Below are 15,797 nucleotides of genomic sequence, written 5' to 3'. Positions count from 1 at the left end.
CTGGGCACAGGAGCAGGAGGCGCTGAAATGTCTGGCAACTGAGGGCCTCGCTGTCTTCTTGAACCTCGCCTTTCTCTGGCTGGCTTGATGGCCGTGTTCCTGAGAAAGGAGATTCCTCAGGGACCTAGATAGCAGTTAGGTCATGGATCTGGAACTCAGGCTGGGGATCTGGATTTGAAGTGGCTTGATAAAGGCGAAGCAGGCCCACCCTAAGGCCCTAGCAATGGGATGCAGGGTCAGGTGGGAGGCTAGCAGCCTCAAAAACAGGATCACCAGAGTGAACAAGGAGGGACTGAAGGCTCTTACCCAGACCTGAGAGCTGTTCGGCCAGGATATTTCTGGAACTTTCTGTAGCCAGGGCCTTGAGGAAGTAGTTATTTTCATCAAGGAACAAATCGCATGCCGGCGCTCCTGTAGACCTCCCCAGCTCAGAGTAGAGCCTGCTGAGGGTAGGGCTGGGCGATATGGACCAAAACTGATATCCCGATATTTTGGGGCTGATTGGCGATATACGATATCGATACGATAGGGCTGGGCGATATATCGGTATTACGACTACGACCGATATATTTTTTAAAACGATATGTAGTTGAGACAATATCGTAATACAGGTATTATGTCAAATAATGGACCATTTTATCAAAGCCACTCTGTGTTCAGACCATTCAGATAGCCGCAGCTCTGCTCAACTGCGCCCCTGCGTGTGCACGTTCTCCCTCGCAGCACTACAAACTTTCAAACATGACGGACACGGAGTCAGATTTTGTTTACCTTGATCAGAGGTTGGTGCTGATGCCTATTCCGTCGGCACATCAACGGCTAGACCGAGAATTCTCGTTGTGAAATCAAAATTCCACTGGAGCTCCAAGCGGTTTTGTACACGCAGATTTAAGTTACAACACTGTTAACAGCTCTTCGACTCGCGGTAAAATGTCTTTTTTGGTACAGTACATAGCCTAGCTAATTTAAATACACTGATGAATGCTTGCGTTTAGCAATATGCAGTAGCAGATCTAAAGTCCTCAGGGAGACAACCTACACGCTGATTTTATTGAGAGGATATGCACGCGGGGACTCGCGAGCAGTTAGGGGCATCATTTTTTATGATTCCTGAAACCCCATTCAATCGATCGTGCATAGGATTTTTCTTAATGAACCGAACATGCAAAATGAACGATACAAAAACGACGTTACGCCTATCACACTCTTGATGAGTGACTCAGTTACTTGTTTAAGTAGCCTAATTGTTTAAAACTATTTTTGTTGTTGATAGCAACATGTCTAGGCCATCATAGGCTACATTTGCTTGTCATCTAGGCCCTATCAAACCCTTACGGGTAAAAAAAACTGCATTGTGTGACAAAACTGCAGGGTTTTCAATATTTTTGTGCCCAAAATATTGCATTGTGCAGTACAATGTAGGCCTGCGTTGTCAGTCAGGGTCAACTTTTGGTCTTTTGTTATTTGCACAGCTTTATCAGAGCAACTGTAGCCTATGCCTATTGTAGGCCTATGTTATTGTTTACACTTTTTTGCACAGCTGTGTTAGAGCAGTCTGAAATCATTATAATTAAAGCTGGTTGAGTGAATACGAAACACTTAGCTCTTTCTGTTTAAAATATCGAAATATATCGTATATCGCCAATCAGCTCCAAAATATATTGGGATATCAGTTTTGGTCCATATTGCCCAGCCCTACTCCTTGTGCAGTTAAATATTTACAAACAGGTATGTGCTGTGTAGCCTACTTTTTTCTTATATGCACAGCTCTATCTGTATGCCAATTGGTTTATTATATTGGCTTTTAACGGTAGCCTATGTTTTGTGTTACCTTTATTGTAAAGCTGTAGGCCTGTGTTGCCAATCAGGGTCGACCAAATATTGTTATTTGCACAGCCCTCAGAGCAACTGTATGCCTATTGGTATATGTTATTGTTATACCTTTTTGCACAGCTATGTTAGAGCAGTCTGAAATGAATATAATTAAAACTGGCTGTGTTGTCATAATTGTTGTATTGAGTGAATATATGTTTGAAATATCAATATTGTATCGATATCGTATATCGCTAATCAGCCCCAAAATATCGGGATATCAGTTTTGGTCCATATCGCCCAGCCCTACGATACAATATTGATATTTCAAACAGAAAGAGCGAAGTGCTTCATATATTCACTCAATACAACAATTATGACAACACAGCCAGTTTTAATTATATTCATTTCAGACTGCTCTAACATAGCTGTGCAAAAAGGTATAACAATAACTGCACAATGCAATATTTTTAATAAAAATATTGAAAACCCTGCAGTTTTGTCACACAATGCAGTTTTTTTACCCGTAAGGGTTTGATAGGGCCTAGATGACAAGCAAATGTAGCCTATGATGGCCTAGACATGTTGCTATCAACAACAAAAATAGTTTTAAAACAATTAGGCTACTTAAACAAGTAACTGAGTCACTCATCAAGAGTGTGATAGACGCTACCGCCGCTTTTGTATGCTCATTTTTGTATGTTCCGTTCAGAAGAAAAATCCCTATGCACGATCGGGATTGAATGGGGTTTCAGGAATCATAAAAAATGATGTTCCCTAACTGCTCATGGCGTAGTCCCCGCTGCATATCCTCTCAATAAAATCAGCATGTAGGTTGTCTCCCCGAGGACTTTAGATCTGTTACTGCATATTGCTAAACGCAAGCATTCATCAGTGTATTTAAATTAGCTAGGCTATGTACCGTACCAAAAAGACATTTTACCATGAAGCCTAAGATCTGCTGAGGGTGTACTCCACCTTTTTAAGCTCCTCCATGCTGGAGTCTGCTGAGGGTGTACTCCACCTTTTTAAGCTCCTCCATGCTGGAGCCTGCTGAGGGTGTACTCCACCTTTTTAAGCTCCTCCATGCTGGAGTCTGCTGGGTCCATGCTGGTCGGATCGGTATTGTAATGCGGTAATCGGTAGCGCCATCCCATGAAACCCATTAGGCCCGCTTTCACACCGAACGGGGGCGGTCTGTTGCTGCATGGCGCATTGCGTGGCATTTCTATGTCTTTGCTTACAAGCATGTCTGATGCGGCGCTGCGGTAGCCTGGGTGCCATTCCGAATTTAGTCCCGCCCACAACTGAGGTCGGGAAGTTCGGTCTAGCATTGCTTCATTGTGGTGGAAGTATGCTCGCCCTATATCAGGCGGACCAATCAAATCAGGCTTTACGATGATGGACAGGTGAGCAACAGCGCCTGGTCTATCATGTCATCTGAGCACGCTTAGATTAGGCTTATGTTTGAAACAAAAACGCTGTAGCTAGAAGGATACATGGCTTTTAAGACCCCATATTGAAAATTCATATTATTTAATGAGGTTGTATCATTGAAAACGATTATTTCTGAAAACTTTGGCCAAAGTTGAGATGTGGGAAAATTCGTGGTTTCACTTTCATCAACGGAAAACAGCGCTGTTGCATTGCAACAGCCTTTCCCAGCTGTTTAACATGTTTGTAGCATATGGTAAGCTATTTTGTTTACCATATGCTACCCCTGTATCGGTTGAAACACGCCCCATAATTACGTCCCAATGGAGCAGTATCAGACTCATATTCTGACTAGAATTGAGTATGACTACGTCAGGCTAGCGCTGCAGTGGCCTCTCTGCCAATTAAAACGTCATTTTTTTTCTTCACTGTTTTGAATGGAAACGCTTCCAACACGATTGCGTGTGGTGTGAAAAAGAGCCGTGAGTCCTATTCCTAGCATGCACGCTCGAACCACGCCTGAGACGTTCATGTCACGCAGGCTGTGTGCAAGGTCTACTCTAACCTGTTAATATGGGAGCCGAAATAAAAACGCACATGCCACGCAGCTGACACACCACGCACCCGGTGTGAAACGGGCCTTATTGTCAATGGCTTGCGCGCGCAAGAACTGGCTGGCCACTGCGCTGAGCAAAGAGCAGCGCAAGCGGCATTTTGCCGCTTAGCTGCTCTTGTGCGTGCCGTGATCAAAGTTGAACCATGTTGAACTTTGACCATGGCGCACTGTAAATCATAGGTCTTTTGTGCTGAGCCCGCAACAAAAATCTTTGGGACATTACCTCAACCAAGAGCAACCTAGTGGCGAGCGCAGCGTATGCCGTGTACAATGTGAACCAGGCATAAGTAATTGACGTCTCTTAAAAATGATGCCTGAGTGAGCAGGACTTCTCATTTCTCATATCTGTCTCTCCTTTATTCCTCCATCCTATCCTTCCTTCCTCATTTCCTTCACAAAATTAATTAGAAGGAGGGGTTAGGACAGGAGGAAGGAAGGAAGGGAGGGAGGATGGACAAAAAGACAAATTATCTGCTGCCAGAGTTTACATTATTAATCATACGTTATGCCTTTAAAACAAACACGTGATAGGATAAAACTACCATACCCACAATTCCACTCAAAGCTCTATGCTGCACATGGTATGGAAAGGGTAAGGTTTCAACAGTGCAGGGGGGAGTATTCGGAATCGGAAGCGCCTGAAGGGGGAGTGGAAACGTAGGTGGAGTGCAGAGGTGTGCGGTGCTGATGCTGCGGCTCAGATAAACTGGATACAGTGGAGATTTGTGCGCCAGACTATAGGGAAATAAAGTTTCAACGTCTGTATTTTGATTTCATTTCTCGGCTAAAATATTGAACTTGAAACGGCAAGTGTGAATTGGTTGGGGCTACAGGTAACGTTAACGCAAAATCCAACACGCTCGAGGAGTTGAGGAGGAGCCGCTGCTAGCTGGCCAAATCGACGTTGATCAACAATGCCCATCCCAGCTTGATGTTTTGCATTGGCTTTGCGCTTTATTTTCGCTGGTTGTAAAAGTTTCTGTGGTCATTTTTACTTGGACTGGCAGATATGGCGGATGCATCTGAATGCTGCGTAAAAGTAATGTGCCGATTCAGACCACTGAACGCCGCGGAAATATCAAGAGGGGATAAATACATTCCTAAATTCAAAGGGGAAGACACGGTTGTCGTATCGGTGAGTATAGTCTACATTTATAAACTTGCTATGTTTTGATGGGCATTTCAATACAGGTGTGAAACCTTTGTTTGGCTACCCATCTTGCGTTCCGGAATTTTCATAGCACCAAACAACCTTGTCTGCTGCACATAACGGGCTAACTTACTTTTACCAGAATTGAGGCGAAGGTATAGGCTTCAAGTCCATAATTGTTTTATGTTTAGCATCTACAAGCGGGAATCATAGGCATATTATTTCAACAGCACAGCATCACACTACTGAGAGCAGAAAACGAGGGAAATCACCACCTTCATTCTTTTATCGGCGAAAGTGATGTTGGTTATTCAACCACTGTCGCCTGATGTATTTGAAATGGTTTGTTGATGGGCAGAACATAATTGAAGTATCATGATGTAAATGTGGGTCTAAATTCAGTCAAAAATCTTAATAAGATCATGCTATGGACACCAGGGACATTCAACATCTTAATTACAGGCCTGCATTGCCGTGGAGAATTTAATTATCATGACCTGCATGAACTCTGTTTTTTGGGAAGATTTGTCAAAGGGAGCACTATGATTATTTTTGCAATAACTTAATGGACTTGCATTTGTTGTTGCAATATGTTCTTGCTAGGGTTGATCATTTTTTGAGCAAATTTATGAACACCTTGTGATTCAAAGGCATTGGCCAACTAACATTTTTAAATGCTCCCGGAGAATGGAATTTGACTTGTCATTTGTGTGATGATTATTTCAGCTATTACTAAAAAATCCAATAGTCTTTGAGTTTAATTTAGCATGACCTGCTAGATCATTCAATCAAACACATGGGTGTTTCTGCTGTGGCAACAGATTGCCTTTGAATGAAAGGTTTTAAATCAAACCAACAGGAGATTTGACAGGAGAAAATGGCTGTCGAATGAAGAGACCAACTGCAGACTTGAATTGTGCCAACTGGCGAGCGCAACAAATAAAAGGTGCCTGGAGATATTCCGAAGAAAGGAAATAGAGAGAGAACGAGAATGTGACTAATAAGAGTGGGCCTGTATTTTTGTAGATTCTGGTGTGTAGAAATGATAACGATCTGAAACCGTTTGAGTCTTTGTGTGACTCATGCCTCTCCAGGGAACATTTGTCCCCAAGCTTGATATTCCCTTAATGTCATATGTGTATGCAGTTGCAGCCGAAGCAGCAATAGACACCGGACTCATTCTGGCTTTGCCTAGCTGTGTCCCCTCCCTAGAGAGTGATGTAGCCTACACATCACCCACATAAGCAAACAGGCCAGTGCCTGCCCTCTGTCATCTACTGCATCACTGCACACTTCTAATTCATGTATTTGTGAACCTAGAAATGACAACAGTACTAGCAATGTGCATGATCAGATTGGACTGGGAATTGACAATGTTCAGTTCAGGCATAATGGCCTGTGTCTAACTATCTAATATAATGTGTGTGTGTATGTGTGCGTGTGTGCATGTGTGTGTGTGTGTGTGTGTGTGTGTGTGAATGTTTTACAGATATCTTTGTGTAGGTGTTTTTTTAATTTAAATCTTCTGCACATCAAAAATGTATACATCAAAATTACTATTAGAGTTTTTGAACATACCTTCACTAAATAACTGGATGAAAACCTGTAATTTAATATCATAATTTAAGATATTTTATTTGATATTGAGCAGCTGGCCAATTTAGTCAGCAGGCACATGAATAAGGGCTTACTAATTATCTGTGGCTAACTACTTGTAAATGCCGGCTGGCAACAATCAGGCTTGCTTCACTGGACATCATAAGCTTTTAGTCGTCCTGACCCCTGCACTCCATCACTTTATCTACTCATCTGGGCATCCATTTTTAAGGCAGATGCACAAATCATGCAGCATCATAACTCTGTGTGAGGGTAAGATGCTTCATCAGCCAGGCTGCTGAATTCAAGCTCAGATGGCTCCTTTGTGCTGGTACCTGTGTAGCTGGCAGTGTTGCTCAGGAGAATTGGAGCAAGGTCTGGTGCCGGGGGTACTGCCAATAAATGGTAATTAGTGTGGTGAAGGGTGGGGGAAGGGTTAAATTCACACATGTTATCCCCCCTCCCCACCATATCCAACCTTTTCCCATTGACAGCTGTGGGTTTTGTGACAATTGCATGATTGAAAGTCTTTTTCATTTGTTGCATCCAAGTCATATAATAGTATGCTGCTTATATTATTATTATGTGTAAAAATGTAGCAATGTCATATGACAAATCCATTATGCTATTCATTTTTTTTAAAACCTCATAGCTTTAAGTATGCATTTTTAGATTTTTAGACCAACTTAATTTTCCATTTAATTTATGAGATAATTAGATTGCCATAAAAGTGTGGAAAGGAGTGCTGAAACTGTTCTGTCACATGATTTCTGCCTTTTGAAGTGCATTTCGCACCATTTACTAATGTCATCTCCAGCAGATAAATGGATCAGTCTCAGCTGCCTGCTTGTTTTGAAAGACTATTATGAACAATAATAGTAGACAACTACCAACACAAAACAAACATGTCAAAACTAAGTATTATTATTATTATTATTATTGTTATTGTTATTAATAATAGTAGTAGTAGTAGTTGCTGTTGTAGTACAACTGATGTTTATTTGCATGCTTATATATATAATGCATTTCCTATTGTCAGTCAAAGGAATGTTCATGTATAGTGTTACTGAATGTAAGATAAAACTTCATCACATATCTTGCTATACTATAAATAGAAACGGAGAATAAAGGGTTTTTTTTCTTGAATAAAGAGATTTGTGTTGTCCACTGTGCGGCTAGGAAACCCTGCCTAAAGTAACCAGTGGGATGCCTTTTATCCCTCATGCATTTTACATTCTCCTCATCGACTGTTTGAAATCCCTTGACCCCCAGACATCCCCCACAATCAGAGGACCCACTTTTCAGAAAAGATACTGTATATAGATAGATCCTTTATTCATCCCATTTAGGCCATCAAGTGCCATCAGCACTGGCTACAGTTGCTCATATTGCATATTTGCCTTTTGTCTTTCCCGTTGTTATAAACACTAAGGCATCCCCTTCCATCTTTGACTGTTAATATATAGAATTGTTTGATTGGAATGGTCTAGCCGGTGGATAATTCCATACATATTTAACAGTGTAGGCTATACTGTGTATTCATTTGTTTGTTTATATAGAAGCTTGTCATGGATGATAGCTGGAGGTAGACTAAAGAAACTGCTGTGAATGGTGGTCAGTCTGGAAAATAATAGATACAGTTATGACATTTGCTTTCCTGAAACCTTGTAAAAACACGGTCTGTCTATAGCCAATAGGTGACGGCTCACTTCCAACATGAGCAAGACCTTGGGGTCCTTCTGTGTGAATAATGTCTCCATGGTGATGGAGATGGGAGGTTGTCAAACCCATCTGGCAGGAGAGTGCTGGTAGGATGAAACGCAGCATATGAATTCCCACAGAGCATTTCAACAGACAGAGTTGTGTGGCCATATACCGGTATGTGCTACAGACTAGAAGCACTACTGCTTCGCTGAGTAAACAATAGCTGGTGCTCTTTTGAAATTGTGGGAGAGGCTTCTCTTCACACCATTTACAGCATTGATTCCTCTGGCTTTCATCTAGTTGTGACGGAACCGCGGGCAGACCTCCAGTTCTCTCCTCTCTTCTGATAAGACCGTGGCCATCTCACGAGAGAGAACATCAATTATTGAGAAAGAGAACATGTCATGTGGAATACACTGTATGTGTAGGAACGTCATGCAAGGATGTGTGTGTGTGTGTGTGTGTCAGTGATATAGCTATGTGTGTGCGAGCATCTGTGTGTACCCCGTACATGTGTGTCTTTGTGTATGCACGGTTACGTATCTCATATGCGTTTTGCTGATAATGAGGTGTCTGTGTAGGAGTGCATCTGTGTAAATCTTACCAGCAGCAGTATATCTCACTCACAGTTTGCCTCAGAATGAGATGGTGAAGGAAAAGCGAGGGCAGTGTGAGGTCAGATGTTCAAGGCTCAGGGATAACATGGCTGTGTGTCCTGTCTGAAAACACACCTTTTCTAAATAGAGTAATTCTCTAGTCAAGACAGTATGCAGGAAGAAGCTGCCACAGGTTCCATTTTTATGTACAAATGTATTGATATATGCTCATGTCTGTATTTACAAAAGAATGTGAGACAGATAGACAGACAGAGAGAGAGACACACAGACACACACACACACTCAGCATTAAAATTCCAGCTCTTCTGAGCAATCATGTTCCCATCCTGTGCAATCAGTTTTGGGCAACACCCGGAGCCAACTGATGTCCAATCAGCAAAGGTCTCTCCCACTGGGAGGTAGTTTCCGTGGCGACTGGCTTGGTGTAGATCTACTAGTGTCTTTCCATCTCTCCTGCCGTCTGTGTTGCTGATGTCTGAAAGTGCAGGGGCAAAAAGCAAAGATGCACCGTGGCTTCCAGTAGCTATCTGCTTCTGGACGAGGAGTTTATAAATGTCATAGATACGCTCAGTCACCCCCCACCCCCACCCCCCATATACACACACACAGACACACGCACACATAGTCACTTACATAAACATATTGATCAGCCTCCCCTTTGTGTTCATAGTATAGCTCTCACAGTGAAGGCCCTTGAGTACCACAGAGTATTTCATATAGTTTACTAATCTAATCTCTATCATGAGGTTAGTGTGATGTGTGCTTGCTCAAACCTCCCTCTGTGTGTTTGCATGGGTGTGACAGATGGAGGAAATCATTTGATGAAACTTGTTATATTCTCTATCCGTAAACATTTATACTTACAAACTTAATGGATCATCAATAAATTTAATGAGAATCTTAATTCAAGTTTTTGCAGGACTTCATGTAAATACACATATTCATGAAAACAGACTAAACATTTTTGTAATTAGACACATTTGGCATTGATGCTAAAGTGTGCCTTTTCTTGCTTTATCAGTGCCACGTTCGGCTAATGGGTTCAGCTCAACAATAGAAACCGTGTGAATTACCAGCTTAATAAGGGGGTCCCAAAGGAGAGGAGCATTGATAGGCAGTTGGGGGATGGGTCAGAGTGGGTCTGTACCAAGGTCTGTCGAAGCTCACCCCGAAGCTCCACTCCCAAACTACCTTCTCTTCTGTATATAAGTAATGTGCAAAAGAGATTGTGAAACTGCATGATTCTCAGTGGATTAACTCACACACAACTGCAATGCAGTTTATTGTCCGAAGACTCTTTAATACAGTCTATTCAGATAATTTGTGTAACAACAAATTGTGTACAGTGTAAGATTATTTTTGCTGGACAACTTACTGATGACCTTGAAGATCCAGTAATAGCATGTGATCTTGCACTCTCACTCTGGTGACCACAATCATCAGTTTAAATTGGACTCTCTCTCTCACACACTATGCAAAAACTCTCTTGTAATTCCCCGTGTTAATAGATGTGGCAGGCAGCCGTGCCGTCACGCTCAGCATGTAAAATGCCCTTATGCGATTTGGCCCGGCTCCCTCCTGTGCGCTCGCAGTCTTCCGAGGGGCTGGAGAGCTCACAGAGCAGCTGGACGCTGCTGCGCTAGCCGGTCCGTAGGGACCCCCAAATCCACTGTGCCCTAGTTATGACTGCGGGGAACCCCATCTTTCAGACACTAAAGCACCATCTCAGACATTTTGTCTCCCCCTAAACTGTACCGTGTAAGTTCTGGCAGGACACGGTCATGAATACATTGGGGGTAGAGCGGTAGGCTGTAAGGGGCATCTGTGGGGAAATGGTTAACTGTTAGAAATATAAATGTACTGTATGGGTTTGCAGGGTACTGTTTGGGGTTGAGCCCCCCCACTTCAATTGTGTTCTTGAATAGTTTCATTCATTCATGATGATATGATCATTTGGGAGGCTGCACTGGCCATGTTGATTATTTAACACCCCCCTTATTTTATGCCTATGTGTGTTTGTAATGAATGTGTAATAAATTATAATGAATCTGTGTGTCACAATTTAATATAAATTGGATTTGCACTGGCCAATTTGATTATTTGAGGGGTTAACACCCCCCATATTTTATGCCTGTGTTTGTATTGAATGTGTAATCCATTGTAGTGAATCTGTCTGTCAAAATTGAATATAAATCAGATTTCATTAAATTTGATCAATTTAATGAAACCCTCTGCAAATAAAAGCTAATTACCTGGCTGATTTTTTTTTTGGCAGGGCAAACCATACATCTTTGACAGAGTCCTGCCGCCAACCACAGAACAGGTGGAAGTGTACGAGAACTGCGCCAAACAGATAGTCAAGGGTACAGTCTTTTTCACAGTCCCTGAGTGTAATTGAGCACAGATAACGTGTTGATTTATTCATGCGTTGAATCTGAAAAATGTGATTGTTTTTTTTCCACAGATGTGCTTGGGGGTTACAATGGCACCATATTCGCCTACGGCCAAACATCATCAGGAAAGACCCACACTATGGAGGTAAGGCACTTTACTGTGCTGCAGAAATACTGTGCTGACAGAACAACAGGGTCCACATACAGCATGTGCTTTCATGACTATTATTCCTGCTTTATTAGCATAAATAAAAGTACATTTTCCAAATTGAATTGAATTGAAAGTAAAATTGAATTGAAAGTAAAATTAATCTGTTTTCAGTTCTACAAGATAATTGAATTACACACATGTTTTTTTTCTAATTTGATGTTCAATAACACAAGCTTCTTGCTGGGCAATAAATTGAGATTAAGTGGTTTTCTTGAGTAATAATCCTGAGGGGTTTCCCGGAAAAGGGGTTTAAAGATGCAGGATTTTTATTTAATGATCTCATAGTCTTAGAGCAGTGAAACAAGATGATTAAAGGATGCAGTGAGGATTACGGGTCTAGGGTTTCACCTGTAGCCTAACACCAAGCTTTGTCATGGTTGCTTTATCGAGTCCCAAACATCCCTCACCCCCTTTAACCAAAGACTTGCTGTAAACATAAGAGATTCGAAACACAAGCAGTCGGGTTGTACAGCTGTTCTCAAATATGAATAGTGGTGTTTATGATGGAATGATGTTGGTTAAATTTGTGTGTGTGTGTGTGTGTGTGTCGTTGGCTGTTTGGACAGGGCTGATACGCAGCGCTGCTTTGTGTTAGCAGTCTTATCAAAGTCATTCTGGGTTATGCAACTCTATAATGCTATCCCCTCAATCAGCGCTAAATATAAAGTGTTGCCAGGAAGCTCTTCATTCATGTCTACCCTTACGATGTACAAGGTAAAAGTGGATGAGATACCTGATATCTTCATCAGAGAGACTTGGTAGGCTCCAGATCTGCTCTATCATGACCCAAATTACATTTGGCCATACATAACTCTGGCCATGGACCAGGACAGTCCTCTTCTGTGCTGCAGAGGAAGTGGCAGTGGTCATCCTCTGATGTAATTTCCTGGTCTGCTGGTTGGTTACTGGCATTCACCTGACTTGGCTGAAACCTAGCCCATATTACTGGACGGAAGTCGCGGTGCGGCAGGATTCTGTTGGTGTGCCGGCGAGGCAGAGGCAGGCCACTTCACCAGAGCAGATTGCTCAACAGGAGACTGACTGCAGCAGTTACCCTGGAAACAGCCGGTAGCCGTCAGGGAGTGTCTGGAAATATGAAAGAAATGATTTTGTTTAGAAACCTAAGCCTTTAAATACCAATAAAAATGTTACACCTGTACACACACACACCTTGATAACACAGTGTTTGATGGTATTTTGGTTGATGTCATTTTCAGTCTTGTGTTTGAAGATAATGTCATTTGCACACACACACACACACACACACACACACACACACACACACACACACACACATACACACACACACACACACACACACACACATGGACACACTGTATGTTTGTGTGAGTGTGCACACATGCGTGTCCTTTGGGCTAAACTGCCACAGTTTGAGCTAATCATGTTTTTATCACTAAGTCAATAACAGTTTTATTGCATTTTGGTGCCCATGGGGCACGCTGCATACAATATCAAACAATGCCAATGTCTAGACTCAGAGTCAATTACACTGAATCCTTTTACTGATATTAGAAAAAGCCCAAGGTCAGATGCATTTTTTCATTTCATGAAAGTTTGATTCATCATTATCCCACAAGGTTGTATCAGTACAGAAATGATGTAAATGTTCTATAACATGACTAAATGCTTAAAAGACTGTGGTTAGAAAAAAACAGAATACAATCCTCACCCAATCCTGACTCCAGTCACTTACTGGAGTTACATCTATCTTTTAAAATGATTTCCCAAGTAATTTGATCAGCTTTCGGTCACGCATGGTGTGCTTTGCGTGTTGCCAGCCTCATTTCCCATCAGTGAAATGAATGCCCTGTATCTATCTTTGTGCATACTTATGTAACCCACACTGTCTCTCCCACCCTCTCTCTTTTACCCTAAGGGCAAACTGCACGACCCTGAGGTCATGGGTATTATCCCTCGTATCGCTCAGGACATATTTGACCACATCTACTCCATGGATGAGAACCTGGAGTTCCACATTAAGGTGATTAAGTGTATTATTTCAAATACAGTGGTACCTTGTGTATTGGATACATTTTCCTTTATGTTAGACCAATTCTCTACAGCAATGGTACCTTGTAGTACTGTTTTAGACTGGAGTATATATAATCTGAGTAGGGGGTCGTTCTGTTGGATTAGAGGACATCCTGACCTGGCGGGAGATTACAGGTCACCCATAGATACCCCCCTGTGATGCCAGCAGATCTGCCACCTGTGCCATATGGCTCTGTATCCAGGTCTCTGTGTTACAGATCCAACCTGTGCCCTTCTGTGACTCGGAGAACAAACCTCACTGGCACAGTTTTGTTCTATTTTGGATTCTTGAAAGCAGCATATAGATATTTCAAGTAAATATTGTTTTATTAATGCCATTGGTATAGACCCCTTCAATGTTTGTAATCATCCAGAGCCTAGGTTGGGTGTGTGCGCAGCATGAGGTCAGAAAAATGGCGCAGCTAATAGACCGACATGTTGAGCTGTCCAGGTATGCACTGTTATTGTTACCCAAGGACCATGATCCGTACCTTAATAAATTAGTCTTAGCTAATGACGATTGTCTGCCCGAACAAAATGGGTAGACGACGTTAGCAAGTGGCCAGAGATTCATTAGTCCAACATATACGGCTATCTGGTTGACAAGTCCAGCATGTATACATGTAAAAAAGTAGAAGTAGTAAGCATTTTTCTTGACGTTTCCTTGACATTTCAGTTAATTGACACACACACAATTAAATGGGGTGGAAAGCTTTCTGACCCTGACATGCACACACCTTTTCTTGTGATGTGAACTGTGAAGGGGTCAGTTGTAGGCTATATCATGTACATTTATATACATGAGTACAGGAATATAGACGAGTTCACTACATGTTAGTGGACACTGGTGTACTGTAGGTAGATAGATGTACAAAGAGTCTAGTAATGTCATAAATGTAAAATTTATTTAGAATTCTCTTTTTGTCCGCAGGTGTCCTATTTTGAGATCTACCTTGACAAAATTCGAGATCTTCTGGATGGTGAGCAGTCTGCCCTTGAACTTACTTGTAACCAGATGAGGAAATGAAAGTGACAGTATGGTGGTGAAAATACAGTAACCCAGGGTTAGGATTATTCTCTGCAAAATATCTTTCTGAAATTGTGAGTGCATTTAAAAGACGTTTATAGATTTGTATTGACTATTTTAGTGTCCAAGATCAACCTGGCTGTACATGAAGACAAATTCAGGGTGCCCTATGTGAAGGTAAAACATTGTTTTCTCTGCTCCATGTTTGTGTTTTTATCATTTTGGTCATTTCCTAAAAGCAGGTACTTCATGTGTAATATCAAATTACATTAAAATATCTTAAGAATATGCCTTTACATCTACCTAAAGTCTTCTGACTACACTGAAAGTTTAATAGTTTAATGGTTTGTGTGTGTGTGTGTGTGTGTGTGTGTGTGTGTGTGTGTGTGTGTGTGTATGATGCTTTCAGGGCTGCACAGAGCGCTTTGTTTCCAGTCCAGAGGAGGTGATGGATGTCATCGATGAGGGAAAATCCAACCGCCACGTCGCCGTTACAAGTGAGACACTCATAACTACTCATATACTGCATGTAGAGTGAACTGGCAGACCTTAAATCTAACATGCTAAATAAGAACACAATGTAAGAATGAGAGGAGAGTACTTTCCAGGCAATGCAAATGTGGTTCTTTTCCCCATAATGAATGCTGTTTACAAGAAGCCATCAATTTCCTTCTAGCCACTCTTCCCAGCATTTGCTTGCCATAGTGCTTCCTCTCTGTAGTATTCTCAGACCATTCCTGTAGGGCATTTGAGGACACTGGACACTCACTCACTCGTCTGCCATAGACCTACATTATAAGTGAAATACAGACCTAATGCAACAGTGCAAAAACAAAGAAATGTTTTTCACCCGTCACTGTCATTTCAAGTGTGTTGAATGCTGGGAGAATGTGAGGGGTTCTGTCCCAGCAGATCTCCCCTGTGTTATTGCAACGTTTTCTCAATGTCCTTCTGCAGACATGAATGAGCACAGCTCCCGCAGTCACAGCATCTTCCAGATCAACATCAAGCAGGAGAACGTGGAGACAGAGAAGAAGCTGTCGGGCAAGCTCTATCTGGTGGATCTGGCTGGCAGTGAAAAGGTTAGACGTCCGGTCGATGTGAGGTTCCCCTTCTCGAGTTCACGGTTGCCTCGTCCTGGAGGAGTGACTGAATTACGGTGATTTAGTGTGGCAACCCATTCAG

At 42.0% G+C, this 15,797-nt stretch overlaps 1 protein-coding gene across 3 annotated transcripts in view; it reads left to right on the top strand.

The window, feature by feature from the left end:
• The first annotated feature begins 4,497 nt into the window (after positions 1–4,497).
• Positions 4,498–15,797, top strand: part of kif5c (kinesin family member 5C) — a 42,476-nt gene continuing 31,176 nt past the window's right edge. For 2 of the 3 annotated variants that reach the window (XM_048239626.1, XM_048239627.1), the window contains exons 1-8: positions 4,498–4,997; positions 11,205–11,292; positions 11,394–11,467; positions 13,431–13,535; positions 14,517–14,565; positions 14,734–14,789; positions 15,022–15,109; positions 15,570–15,694. In XM_048239626.1, coding sequence (XP_048095583.1) covers positions 4,872–4,997; positions 11,205–11,292; positions 11,394–11,467; positions 13,431–13,535; positions 14,517–14,565; positions 14,734–14,789; positions 15,022–15,109; positions 15,570–15,694 — 711 coding nt within the window. In that variant the 5' untranslated portion in view covers positions 4,498–4,871. The other variant, XM_048239628.1, reaches the window with a different exon arrangement.

This window comes from Alosa alosa, chromosome 3 (genome assembly GCF_017589495.1).
Source record: "Alosa alosa isolate M-15738 ecotype Scorff River chromosome 3, AALO_Geno_1.1, whole genome shotgun sequence".
NCBI classification, from domain to species: domain Eukaryota; kingdom Metazoa; phylum Chordata; class Actinopteri; order Clupeiformes; family Clupeidae; genus Alosa; species Alosa alosa.
Note: the sequence above shows the minus strand (reverse complement) of the source record. Positions and strands in the feature narration are given on the sequence as shown.